Source organism: Tasmannia lanceolata, unplaced genomic scaffold (genome assembly GCF_043159265.1).
Source record: "Tasmannia lanceolata isolate RefF3 unplaced genomic scaffold, GAP_Taslan_0.1 ptg000008l, whole genome shotgun sequence".
Classification (NCBI taxonomy): domain Eukaryota; kingdom Viridiplantae; phylum Streptophyta; class Magnoliopsida; order Canellales; family Winteraceae; genus Tasmannia; species Tasmannia lanceolata.
Window position 1 is genome coordinate 13,978,181 of NW_027518685.1, and position 13,199 is coordinate 13,991,379.

General features: G+C 37.6%; 1 protein-coding gene across 1 annotated transcript; it reads left to right on the forward strand.

Annotated features, from left to right (window-relative positions):
• The first annotated feature begins 1,567 nt into the window (after positions 1-1,567).
• Positions 1,568-11,400, forward strand: LOC143884459 (SGNH hydrolase-type esterase superfamily protein). The gene is made up of 6 exons (XM_077388047.1): positions 1,568-1,858; positions 2,054-2,131; positions 6,702-6,842; positions 8,423-8,499; positions 10,690-10,854; positions 11,029-11,400. The coding sequence occupies exons 1-6, from the start codon at positions 1,760-1,762 to the stop codon at positions 11,195-11,197; spliced, it is 729 nt and encodes a 242-aa protein (XP_077244162.1). The 5' UTR covers positions 1,568-1,759; the 3' UTR covers positions 11,198-11,400.
• Positions 11,401-13,199: the final 1,799 nt, after the last annotated feature.

Sequence of the window (13,199 nt, forward strand, 5' to 3'; positions counted from 1 at the left end):
CAAGAAAGTGAAAGGCTGATTTATAGGAATCTTTGGATAAGCTGTTCTTGGGATTGGATATTATGCTTTGATAAGTTTATCTTGAATTATCTTGTCCATTATCCTCCTGACAATATTTTATCCAAGAACAATGGTTGATGGGAAGAGAGAATAGTAAGTTTATCCAAGGATAAAATAAACCTGGCTTTGCCATCCCGGCTGTTCACCTCTGGGAAAGAAATCCTTGGATAAGCTGTTCCTATGATTGATTATCCAAACTTTTGACTTGAAATTATTTTGTTTCGTTGTTCAACAATTTGTCCTAGTAGCAGTTTATCCAAGCACAAATGTCTACATGAACAGAGGATAGCAAATCTATCCAAGGATAAAACAAACCCCGACTTGCTATCCCTATGGCGAACAGCCCCAGTGGGCCCAACAAAGCTTTGGACCTCCACCATACAAATTGGACATGTATAGGGTGATCAGAGCCGTTGATCTTCCAATCCACATGGTGGGTATTGATCTTGTGCTAAAAGGAGAGCATATCTACTCAATTAAGGTAAAAAACAATTTGTAGGATGATCTTGTCCCACCATAGACACACCACAGCTGAAGATACAATGTGGGATGTAAAATAAAAAGTAATGGTCTTATTTGGACCATTCATCTCGTGGCATCATAGAGAGGCCACAACTAAAATCTCACTCCTTTAATGCTTCCAATAATCCCAATATCTGGGATTAAATGGACACTAAGAAAAAAAGAGACATGATCCACGTTCAAGCCCTCCAATTAGATGGTTAGGATCAACTATTGTTGACGGGTCCCACTAGAGTCGAATAAATTAGTAGATTTAAAATATATTAGATCTCTAAGGTTTGATAATTGGATGGTAGATTAGGCATCAGGCAGATTAAGCAAATATGATTGATTTTGATACAAGTCAATACTAGGTTAATCTTTATTTATTTATTTCTATTATTATCATAAGATCTTTCGAGAAATTATATGGTGCCCGACCATGACCCTTGATATTTGATCCTACAACAGTCTCTTAAAAAGTGTGCTGCTGTTAGATCAAATATCAAGGGTGGTAGCTTTTTGACGCTACTTGACGGTCGGGCATCATATAAGGTCTTTCTATGTTTATTTTGAAGTGCTTTATGAACATGCTACTGTAATGGAAATGAATGAATGTGTCTTTGTGCACAAAGGATGGTTGATCCTTCCCTCAAAGTGGATCAAGAGGTTAACCTTCCCTCTAAGAAGATCAAATCTTTTGTGAACCGATTTGAGTTCGTAACAACTATCGAGTGAAAATTTTACTTCACATTGTACCACTCACTAGATGAACGCTCCAGATCATCCGAGAGGGGCAATCACAAGGCATTTCACAAATGTACACTGTAATTGGTTGCATCTAACGGTTATCAATTTCGAAATGATACGAAGATAGAGGCATAGAGCCCAATTAGGATTCAATCTTCGGTCTGTTTGTTTTATTCGATTTCAATAATTGATTTTGAGTCCAAAACCGATTATCAAAATCAAAATCAATTTGAGTCCCACAATCGATTTTAGAGTCAAAACCAATTCTCAAATCGAAAACGAACAGGTCCTTGGGAATATCGAGAGACGAATCTTGTTACACACGTAACGTACAATTTCTTCAGTTTCTGTGTGTTTTAAGACGAATCTATGTGTTCTAAGAGGCACTCAGAAAGCTAAAATCAGTTTCCTTCTGTTTTGTTAACTAAAGCAACAAAAAAGAAGAAAAATGAGGCCTCAGATCGTTTTATTTGGAGATTCAATCACAGAGCAATCTTTTAGGCTAGGCGGATGGGGAGCAGCTCTCGCAGATTCTTACTCTCGAAAGGTTTTTTTTTTTTTTAATGAATTTTTTTGTCGTTTTGTTGCCTTTTCTGCATATACTACTCTTGCATATCTTATTTTCTTAATTCTCTTTTTTTGTTTCTTTTTCTCGAATTTATCACGGATTTTGGAGAAAACCCAATTCGAATTCATTGGCCTTTTTCTCTTCTTATTTGTATTTTTCCTTTTTAATTTGCAGGCTGATGTAATTGTTCGTGGGTATGGTGGATACAACACCAGATGGGCTTTGTTCTTGCTCAATCACCTTTTTCCTCTGGTGAGACTCGTACCCATTTGCATTTTTTTTTTTTTGTCTGTATTGGTCATTTTTAATGTAGTTTGAATCCTATAGTTTTGATGGATGCAGTAGGTCTCGTTTTTTTTTCTTTATGAGGATTGTAGTTTCTGGGTTGTGGAATGAAGTGATCTCATTTCTTGATGGAAATGGTTTTCTGTTAAGGGCATTCTTTATTTTGATCACTTAACAGCAATTTTAAATCAGATTTCTTTGTTCTTTACTGTTAAGGGCATTCTTTATTTTGATCAGGTAGCACCAATTTTAAGTCAGAATTCTTTGTTGGGCTATGTAGTTCTTATTGTGTTCTATTGTTATGGTCCTAGGCAGAGGCCTGGGACTAGGTGGGACGAAGCTTTGGTATGGGACGAGTTTAAAGGGTCTAGTCTAATGTCTTCCATCAGCTCTGGGACTTGGGCGTATTGTTTAGGTACCTAACATCTAGATTAGGATTGTAGCTGAGACTGTGATGTTTAGTATTTATTGATCAATAACTTGAATTGTTCCCGCCTTGATTTCATTAGGTAATTTCTATTTACAGTTTATTGGTTTCGTTTAAGAATTCAAAACCTTGAATTCTTTGGTATCTTTTGTCATTACTATTTTTCTTTCACCACTTTCAATTAGAGGACTTTTACTTTTAGCCTTTTGCTGTATAAGCTTTTAGTCCATGGAATTTGAAGTGATTTTATTTGTTGATGGTTATGATGTCCCCCCCTTTTCCTTCTCTTGGATAGAGTGCGATGTTTATTGATGGTTGATTGGTATTTTTTTTAATCATAAGTTAATATGTCACTGGAAAGGCACTTGCATTTACATATCAGTTCTCAATAAAATGTTCTGATTACTTTTCATTGTTTAAAAGTTGTAGTTTATGGATTGAATATGATCTTATATGCAGTTATGAGTGTCATGGTATCTTGTGGAATATCTATCAATTTTTGGTGGATGTGTTGATTTTTTTGTTGATTTCTATGTCTTTGTTCTGTTCTATTTAAACTGTAATTCCAGGTGTGCATGAATATATTTTGTTTGTTTATGGTAATAGAGGACTGAGTGCTATGTTTTTCTTGTAATGTGGACCATATGGTGGTACTGATTTGTGATGGGACTGTTGGTTTTGATTACGTTCTTAAATGTCATTGCCTAGGCACTTAGTTGACATGTTAGATTTCAATAGGAATTTCTTTTTGCATATTCCTTCTTTAAGAATGTCAGACCTAAAATTGTGCTTTATCACTATTATTGTTTCGATGGTTCTATTTCTCTGATTTTAATCGAGTGAAGCATTTTGAGCGCAAGCAAAGTGACAAAGACTATCTTCTTTAATTCTGTAAATCTCTTTCTATTTTGAACCCGCAAAAATCTTCTGCAATTTCATTGTTTTATTTCTTTCCTGTTTTATGATTAATGTCTTCTTTAATTCTGTAAATCTCTTTCTATTTTGAACCCGCAAAAATCTTCTGCAATTTCATTGTTTTATTTCTTTCCTGTTTTATGATTAATGTCATTTGTTTAAGTTTTCTCAACGAAACACCAATTTTATGAACAGTTTGTGATATTTTCTTTTAAATTAGTTCCATTGGTAAATCATTATCCATCATTTTCATGATCTCTTTAAAAGCTCAAAGCTCAGAATCTTCATCAGTATTCATTTATTCGTCAAATTTCATACTATGTAACAAGGAAAGTATGTTTTCAAGAAGTTGGCTTTATGGATATGTGTTGACACAATTATAAAGAAAAAAATTTAGTCGTACTTTTTCCTATATTTTGGTGTTAATTATATCTTCTACTGCATTTCTATTTAACTTGATGTATTTTTCTATAGAGAAGTGCTAGCAGTCCCTCCTCCGTCTTCTTGTTCTTCTCTTTTTTGTTTTATGATATTTTCATTATTATTCAAAAAAAGTGCTAGCAGGATGCCGCATGTGGGATTCCAGGCCTGGATGGCCTTTGGATGCATACCCTGCATGTGGGCCAGACTGTGTAGGGGGTCTGGCTCACTTGTAGGGCTCACAGCTAGAGGCCGTCCTGCCCTACCTCCTCCCCCGCAATGTCCTCAAATCAGTTTCCTTTTATATATCACATGCATATGTAAACAAATAGTCAAGTATATTAACTTACCAACTTCTCCAAAAGCTTAAGCTGTTGGAGAAGGGCAGTATCTAATCTTTTATACTTTAACACTCCCCCTCACGTGTGGCCCACTTGGCAAACATGTGGCACATATGGTCCCACCTTGGGCCGACCATTGCATGTGAATTTTTTTTTGACATTGGGGAGGTTTGAACTTTAGACCTTTGGCTCTGATACCATGTGAGTGTTAAAGTATAAAAGATTAAATACTGCCCTTCTCCAACAACTTAAGCTTTTGGAGAAGTTGGTAAGTTAACATGGTATCAGAACCAAAGGTCTCGAGTTCAAACCTCCCGGATAGCAAAAATCCACATGCGATGGTCGGCCCAAAGTGGGACCAGGTACCACGTGTTTACCAAGTGGGCCACACGTGTGGGGGAGTGTTAAAGTATAAAAGATAAAATAACGCCTTTCTCCAACAGCTTAAGCTTTTGGAGAAGTCGGTAAGTTTCTAACAAAATATTTATTTAATTACAGATTGTAGTATATTTGGGTTGAGTATTGGGGTTGATACTTGAAGACATCTCTACAACATGTTGAGACCATCGTAATTGTAAGATTCAGCATGGATGGATCATGTCCCATAAGTTTTATTGACTGGATCAATGGACTTTTCCCCATTCAATGTGGTTATCAATGATAGTTGCTCATTCTTGTCGTCAGCCTATCCAAACATAAAAGAAAATAGATATAAAACATAATGAGACCTAATGTAATAATGCAAAGACATAACGAAAAAGAGCACATGGACCCATAGATACATGGATCAAACTCAAAGATATATAGATATAGTTCAATGTTAAACATCAACATTATATTAACTCGAGTAAACTGGATATCTGACGACATGTACAGATTCAGTGGGCTGACACCATGGAGAGAAATCCTGAGACAAAAGTTCAAATTCAATGAGGGGATAAGATTTAGAGTTTATATGAGTGATAAAGTAAGTTTCTTGCACAATAAATGGTGTGGGCCTTCACCTTTAATGGAGATTTTTTAAGAGTTGTACAGGGTGGCTGTCGACAAATAGGCGGTTGTACGAGATTGCTCAGTGGGTAGAGGGGAGGATATCATAGAAAGTACATTTTAGATGCAACTTTTTTGAAGAGGAGATAGAATGGGTAGAGGAATTGGGGTCCTGCTGTATACAAAAGGGGGGAGATGACAAAAGGGTTTGGACATGAAGCTTGTCTGGCATGTTCAATGTCAAATCATTTTACCACCACGTTGCAACTTGTTTCCCAACCGGCGTATAGCCATGGTGTGGAGTATTCCTGCTCCTTCAAGGGTCCACATGTTCAACTGGACAGCCCTCTGCAATAAGATCCTCAAGGTAAATCACCTCAGAAACCATGAGATGATCATTATTGATCATTGTGCATTATGCGTGGAAGCATCACATTTTTATCTATTGCAAGATGGCAAGGGTGATATGGAATTACATCCTAAGGAGATTTGGGATGCCCTGGGTATTTCGGCCCTAAGCCTGACCCACCTGCTAGAGTCTTGGCTTGCTGTTCCTTGGCCGGAAAAAGGAAATATACTATGGCTTGTGCTCCTCCTCGCTACTATTTGGGTGATTTGCAATGAAAGGAATGATAGGGTCTTTAATGGCCTTACAAAGAGCTCATCTTTCCTGTGCACAAAAGTGATAGCCCTCACCATATGTCGGGTTAAGAACTAAGACCCTTCCAACTTTTCCTTCATCTCTTCTTATGACTAATGGATGGTATAAGAGAGATTTGTGCTAGTAGAAAGCAAGTGCACGCCCCTACCCCTAGTTGGGAACCCAGGCCAATCCATGCTGAAATTTAATTTTGACGGTCCTGTTTTGGTTGCCTAGGACCAGCTGGGGTTGGTGGAGTCCTTAAAGATGAGAGGGGTGATACCATACTGTCCCTCTTGGGCCAATTGGAATAACAAACTCAAATGAAGCTGAGGTAAGAGCTTTATTATAGGGAATAAGGATCGCTGAGGGACTGGATCCGAGCAGATTGATAGTTGAGGGGGATTCCCTTAATGTTATTAGTGGGTGAGCGGGAGCTAGCCGCCCCCGTGGAGATCCACGCACATGTTTGATGAGATATAATGGAGGGTATTTCAGTGAGTAGAAAGAGATGCTCTAGTTGTGTGACTTTTTACCCCCTCGAGAGTTGTACCTTTATTATCTTCACGCTTTTTTCTTTTCTTGTTCTTCCATTGGCCATGTTTTCCTCGTTGTACTTGACCATCTCGGTCGCCAGTCCATTTTAATGAATCTATTTTCCATTAAAAAAGCATAGGAACATTGTATTTGATGTTCAATATGTGGTTCTGTACTTTCCTAGTGATAAGTTATGTAGGGATTTGTCGTCGCCATTTCATTCTGAAGGTGCTTAAAGGGGGTTGCCTTATGTCTTTTCTTTTGCAGAGATGTACAATGCCTCCTGTTGCTGTCACTGTTTTCTTTGGTGCTAATGATGCAGCCCTTTTGGGGAGAACCAATGAACATCAACATGTGCCGATTGAAGAGTACACAGAAAATCTCAAAAATATTGTTCATCATTTGAAGGTATGAAACATGCTTCATGTTTTTTTTAATGGTATGAAACAAGCTTTGTTAATCTTTCAAATCACTCATATGGCCCCTCTTATGATTCTTCAGAACTCGCAATATTTCTGGGAGCTATATTCTTATTATCTTTTAACAATGGGGGCCTTGGATCTTTCTTTCAATCATGTCAAGAGGTCAGCCAACGATGTGGCTGATAGACTTGCCAAAAGTGGGGTTTCCAAGGAGGAATTGGAGCTATATGACAATCTTCCCCCTTGAGTTTTCTGTTCTGTTTCCTTTTCCTTTTTATATCTTATCGTAGTGTTCGTATATGTGCCTGTTTTTCTTTCTTCTGCTGTCTTGACCATCTCGGTCCCATATTTCTTTTCTCAATTTAATCTTTGGCCATTAAAAAAAAACAAATTTGTCCGTACATTGTGTGGAAATCTACTTATAGCATGAGCATTCCTTTGTAGGCATCAACAGAATCTTTTGTTGGTCTATATTTCATAGTTTAACATGGAAAACTTGCGGAATTTTGTTGTTAGTACAATTAAAGAGACATCTTAGTTAAGGTAATCATGGCAATGCATAATGCTGACCTTTTTACTTGACGTGGTCTCTTTTTCCCTATGTTATTGCATTGGCAAGCATAAAAGTTATTTTCCTATGAGCTAGGTTATTTTCTTTACTGGAATGTCCGTGGGTGCATTGATATTACTCTGAACAAGTCACACATCGATAATTGAATAGGACTCTGTTGTAGGATAATAGATGAAGTTCAATGCTTTAACTAGGTTATACAAAATCTCCAATGTTATGTTCGAAAATTTGAGTTTCACACTTTCTAAAAATAAATCAAATCCAACCTTCCAGTATGCCTCAAAAATCACTATTAAATCAAGATAAAATTGATCTGACACTCGGATCTTGAGATCAACCTAATCTATAGGTCAGATGTTTGAGATCAACTCAAATCAACCGTCGAAATCATGATCAGATCCGTTCAGATTATTCCTTTTAATGATATTATACTTATGCATTCACGAGAACATTAAAATCCAAAATCAACAATTACATTGCAGTTCACAAAGTTTGATGGTTAAGATCGAATGGTCAAGTCTATGAATCTAAGACCAGAGTCGATCATATTAATTCAATTAATGCTCTTGACAAAATCCTCTAATAAAACTAGCAACGCATTTGAAGAGAGTCACACGAACTGAAAATCTTGAATTTCGAACAAAAGATAAGAGAAGATTAGAGAATACCTCGTGAAGATAGAAAGAAGAGAAGGATAACCGAAAGCCTCCCACCAATGGGCGATCAAGATATAGAAAGAAGAGAAGGATAACCGAAGGCATCCCACCAATGGGCAATCAAGGCATCCCATCAAGATCGAGAAGATAAGAGATTATCTCCATAATCAAAGATTTTTCATCCATATCATATTGTCATCAAATGTTTCAGCTTGCTTTGAAGTTTTAACACTGTAGATGGCCAGGCTTAGTTTAGTTTCCCTTGCGTATATTGAATATCTTTGTAAATGGGCAATTTGAAATTCATTTTCATCTTTAAAAGGGTGTATGCTTTGGCAGGAATGTTCCCCCACCATGTTGGTGGTGCTAATCACTCCACCTCCAGTTGATGAGGGTGGGCGGATGGAATATGCAAGGTTAGATCCATATCTCCTTTTAATTCATGTTAAGTATGTCACGATTGTTCAGTAAAGTTGTGAGATTACCTTCAAAATATTTGAAGAATGGCCTGTTTTTTTATAAATAAATGAGAACTGCTTCACCTAGATTATGTGAATCAGGGTCTAAAAATTCGGACTCGACCAAAGTATAAAACCGAGTTGACACGAGTGAGTAACGATAGATGCTTTAACTTGGGCAAGTCAAAGGAGTTTTTGATTAACTTAGTAGGGCTAAAGTCAGACTCAAACAAGAATATGGCTAAGGTAAAACCGAGTTGACTTGAACAAGTCGATGATTGAATCGGGCTAAAGTCGACTACTGAGGACCTAAGTCTGAATTTTGCGTACGCACATAAATAAAAAAAAATCACGTATTCAGAAAATATTAATGCCCATTCTAAGTTCAAAAGTAAAAGAAATGGCACATCATCTTTCAAAACATTTAAAATATTTATGTTTGGAATGAACCTTACTATTCTAGACATGCACGACAGCGTATGTCACTAAATATTTGATTTTGTTTAACTGTTATGGATAGTTTTCTGGCTTATGTGGGGGTTTCCAAGTTTGTATTTTGTGCCTTTTCTAGCTTTTTCTGAAGTTCCATCTTAAAATTTTAATGCCCATGAATTTCCATAAGCTTACATTATTTTTACAAAATTTCCATGGACTTCCATAAACATCCACAAAGTACTTCACTTCTGTGGGGACCAAAGTCCAGACGGAAACCAATGTTTGAATCCTTTGTTTTTAAACATTGGATGAAAGTGACACAGATACTATTATTTTTTATACTATTCGTTTTTGCAAAGGTCCTAATTCCTTATTGTTATGAGCTGCTCGTAACATACAGTAATAGTGGAAAACAGTTTTTTATATTAAGCACCGGATATTCAAAATATATAAATTGATTATTTGTGAAAAGTTGGATGGTACCTGTGTGAGGCCTTTGCCTTTTAATGATCTAGTAATAATTGTAGGTTTCCTGTTTTCCTACAAAGCTATGATTTGTGAACACGGCACGAGTGTCGCGTGTCGACATGGACACTGAGTGTCGGACTCGGCAAACTACCAAAACTTAGGGGCCGTTTGGATATGCGGATTTTAGAATCCAGGTTTTAGTTTGAAAACAGTGCAAAAGAGGGTCATGATCAAGCTGCTAGTATGCTGTCCTGGCAGTGTTTCTTGGATTTTAAGTAAGAAAACCAGGTTTTAGAAATCTCTCCTGTATCTTGCGATTTCTAAAACCTGGAAACATGGGACGATCACTAGCTCTCTTGCTGTCGGAAAGAAGGGCTAGAAATCAGAAAACGATGGCTGGTCTCTTTCTTCTCTTGTCTCTCAACTACAATTTTGAGGAAATCCAGGATTCTAAAATACGCGTATCCAAACGGCCCCTTAGAAACGGGGACACAGCTGAAATAGAAAGTACATATAGTTTTGATTTGTGGATATGGATTTTTGTGCTGAGTTTCAACACAGATATGGGGCGTCTGACATGGCAACCCCTAAAAATCTAGAAATAGTGGCATCCCCATACACATACATACATATAAAGTTACCAACACTTCTAGCAGACAATTTAAAGTGTCGAAAAGAGCGTCGACACATGTGGACACGGATGTCATGTCGGACACGACACGACACATGTGTCAACAATAAATTCAAAGTGTCGGCCAAATCATAGCTACAAAGTGAAAGATAACAAAAACACCATATCCTAAAATGGAAAACCTGAAGTACTTTTGACCTTTAAATGGAGTCTAGGTTACGGCTTATGACCACATTGTTGTCATTTCCTGAAAGAGGTCCATCTCTTTAAAAGTTTTCTTGCCTATATTTTAGAAATAAAAAATGGCTTCACTACAAGATATCATCTATTATATCCTAGTATGGCATGGGTAAATCATGGGTTACATATTTACACTTCCATGAAATTGTAGTGTACTGCACCCATTGATAGAGTTTATAGGTGCCTTGGGATATCGTAATCCTGCATCAAGCATGTAGCATTGAGGTCAGGGGTTCAAACTTCATCCCTGTTACCAAAAAAGAAGTGGTTGAAATTTGTTATTATTACAGAAAGTAAATTTTCGAACCTGTCAGCATTTTTCCTAACCTTTTTTGGTATGCATACTGGTAGCATCTTAATTAGTTGTTTTGTAGATCACTTTATGGTGAGAAAGCCACTAAGCTTCCCGAAAGGACGAATGAAATGGCAGGTGTTTATGCGAAGCAATGCATTAATGTAGCTAAAGAATTGGGTCTTCCCTCCATTGATTTGTGGTCCAGGATGCAGGAGACCACAGGGTGGCAGAAAAAATTCCTGAGGTTAGTGAGATCTATTGTTTAATCAGTTGTTATTGGAACCACAGACTTCCAAACAATACTAGGACAGTAAATTTTTTTCTGTAATTAAGTTTACTTATCAAAATTAATATAACTGGGATAGCTGTTGTTCATCAAAGAGAAATTTAACTGTTATGCGTGGTTTCTGTTTGTCAGTGATGGCTTGCATCTGACAGCAGAAGGCAATGCTGTAGTCCATGGGGAAGTGGTGAGAGTTTTCAATGAAGCTTGGCTCTCTGCGTCGGAGATGCCCTATGATTTCCCTCACCATTCAGAAATTGACCCAGAAAAGCCTGAGAATGCTTTTCAACACCAGAGCTCCTGATTCATGATTTTGTTTTATTTGATCAATTTCTTTTCCTATTCTCCCCTTTCTTACTTTGATGACTCATTGCTGGATACTTTTTCTTGAAAATATTATTATGCTTATTTGGTTCTTATGATCTCCTCTGCCTTAAGAGGTAAACTAGAGATTGAACCATGTAAAACTAATCTAATTAGTGATGGATGATTATCTTATTGTGCTCATTTGGTTCTTTGTGAATGACTGATTGCTCTCTTCTTTGCCCTGAGGTAATGCAGGGATTGAGCCCATGTTTAATTTTGTTGGAGCCTTATGAGAGAAAATAAATAATAAATCATTGTAGGCCCCATTATTGGTGTTGTACTATGGGGCCTATATGGTGTGGGCCCTGGAAATTGTGAGAGAGGGCTCTGGTTGCAAAGAGAGAAGAGAGAGAGAGAGAGAAAAATCATCCTAATTTGAAGTGGGCCCATTTATTGTTTAAGCCACAAGTATGGTCCACACCCCTTATTTGAAATGGGTTGTAAAAGGTACAACCCATGTACCTTGTGGCCCTTCAATAGAACGGTTTGGATCATACTTTGAAGTGGGCCCTACTTTACTAAGGAAAAATACTGGACTTCAGGTGCACATGCCGGTATAATTTGTGTACTATTAGAGTGAGGCATGCTATGAAGGGAGAGACTTCTCTCCTTTATCAAAGTACCCACAGCTGTTGCTTGCGGAGCAACACTTACTACGGTAATCCAATAGGCACGCGCGGATACTATTCTCCCGTTAACTATAGTTAAAATGGAGATGTCCATCAGGAAGTTCTCACTTTATCGAAACCTCCAAAAATCAACGGCTAGGATCATATTATCAAGAATATGTTTGGGGTATGGCCCATTTACACTAGGGACCTACATATGAATCGTTAAGATTAGGGAAAATATATAGGGAAATGTTATCAGCATTACTGTATTTTGATGATGGCACTCCTCACTTTATTAAAAGTACAGTATGGCCGCACCATAAGATTTCCATAGGTTGATCCTAACCCTCCTATCTATAGAGGGACTGAATCTTAGGGCCATCCCTTCTAGTGTAAAAGGGTAGTCAACTAGTCACAAGTCATAACTCATAAATACACTAGAGTGGGCTGGGCCAGGGAAGAAAAGGGGGCCAATATATCACTTCCCTTTAGATTATCTAATTATATGGACCCCACAACACTTTTCCTTGTAGTCATCAGCCCACTACTATTAGATAATCGTAGTTAGATGAAATTAATGAATAAAGTTTAATCATTGATTTTTTGTGGGCCCCAATCCAGTGAACAAGAAAAAAAAATCCAATGTGGCCCATCAAAATGAGGGTCTCCTCGATCAATGGAAACTAGCCATGGCCCACTAATCAAAATTATATACACTCAAAACAAAACAAAATTGTTTACTTCTACTATGCAATTTTCATTGTTCGGACGGCTAAGATCATCCGATCGTTTGATTACTATGGAGGGCCACAATTTTAAGTGGCCCGAGCGATACTAGTATAGTTAACACCTTAAATTATGTAACCCTAGTACCGTTCGAATTCGAACCCGACGCGTTAGATCTCTAAAAAGGGTCTATAATTCTATAAAGAGGAAAATGATTGTGAGCTTGAAGCTCATATAGCTTATATGAGCTTGAGGGCCCAAACACATGAGCCCCACATTTTTTGTTGTGATCCAAACCATTCATCTGCAAGGCCCCATCATAGATAGGGTGTGTACCAAAAATCAGATCCATTGGATCATCCTAACCCTTCCAAAAGCGGAGGGCAAAAATGGGCAAATTTGTAGCAAACGGTGTCTGTCCATTTTACCCTCCACATTTGGATGGGTTAGGATGATCCTATGAAGCTGATTTTTTGTACACATCCTGTATATATAAGGGCCTTTCAAATGAATGCTTTGGATCATCCTAACAATGTGGGCCTACATGTGTTTGGGCCCTCAAGCTCATATAAGCTATGTGGTGGGCCCTCTGGCTCATATAAG

Coding starts and splice junctions, on each gene's coding strand:
- LOC143884459 (XM_077388047.1), top strand. CDS start 1,760: ATGAGGCCTCAGATCGTTTTATTTGGAGATTCAATCACAGAGCAATCT. Junction 1,859..2,053: donor CAGATTCTTACTCTCGAAAG/GTTTTTTTTTTT, acceptor TTTAATTTGCAG/GCTGATGTAATTGTTCGTGG. Junction 2,132..6,701: donor TCAATCACCTTTTTCCTCTG/GTGAGACTCGTA, acceptor TTTCTTTTGCAG/AGATGTACAATGCCTCCTGT.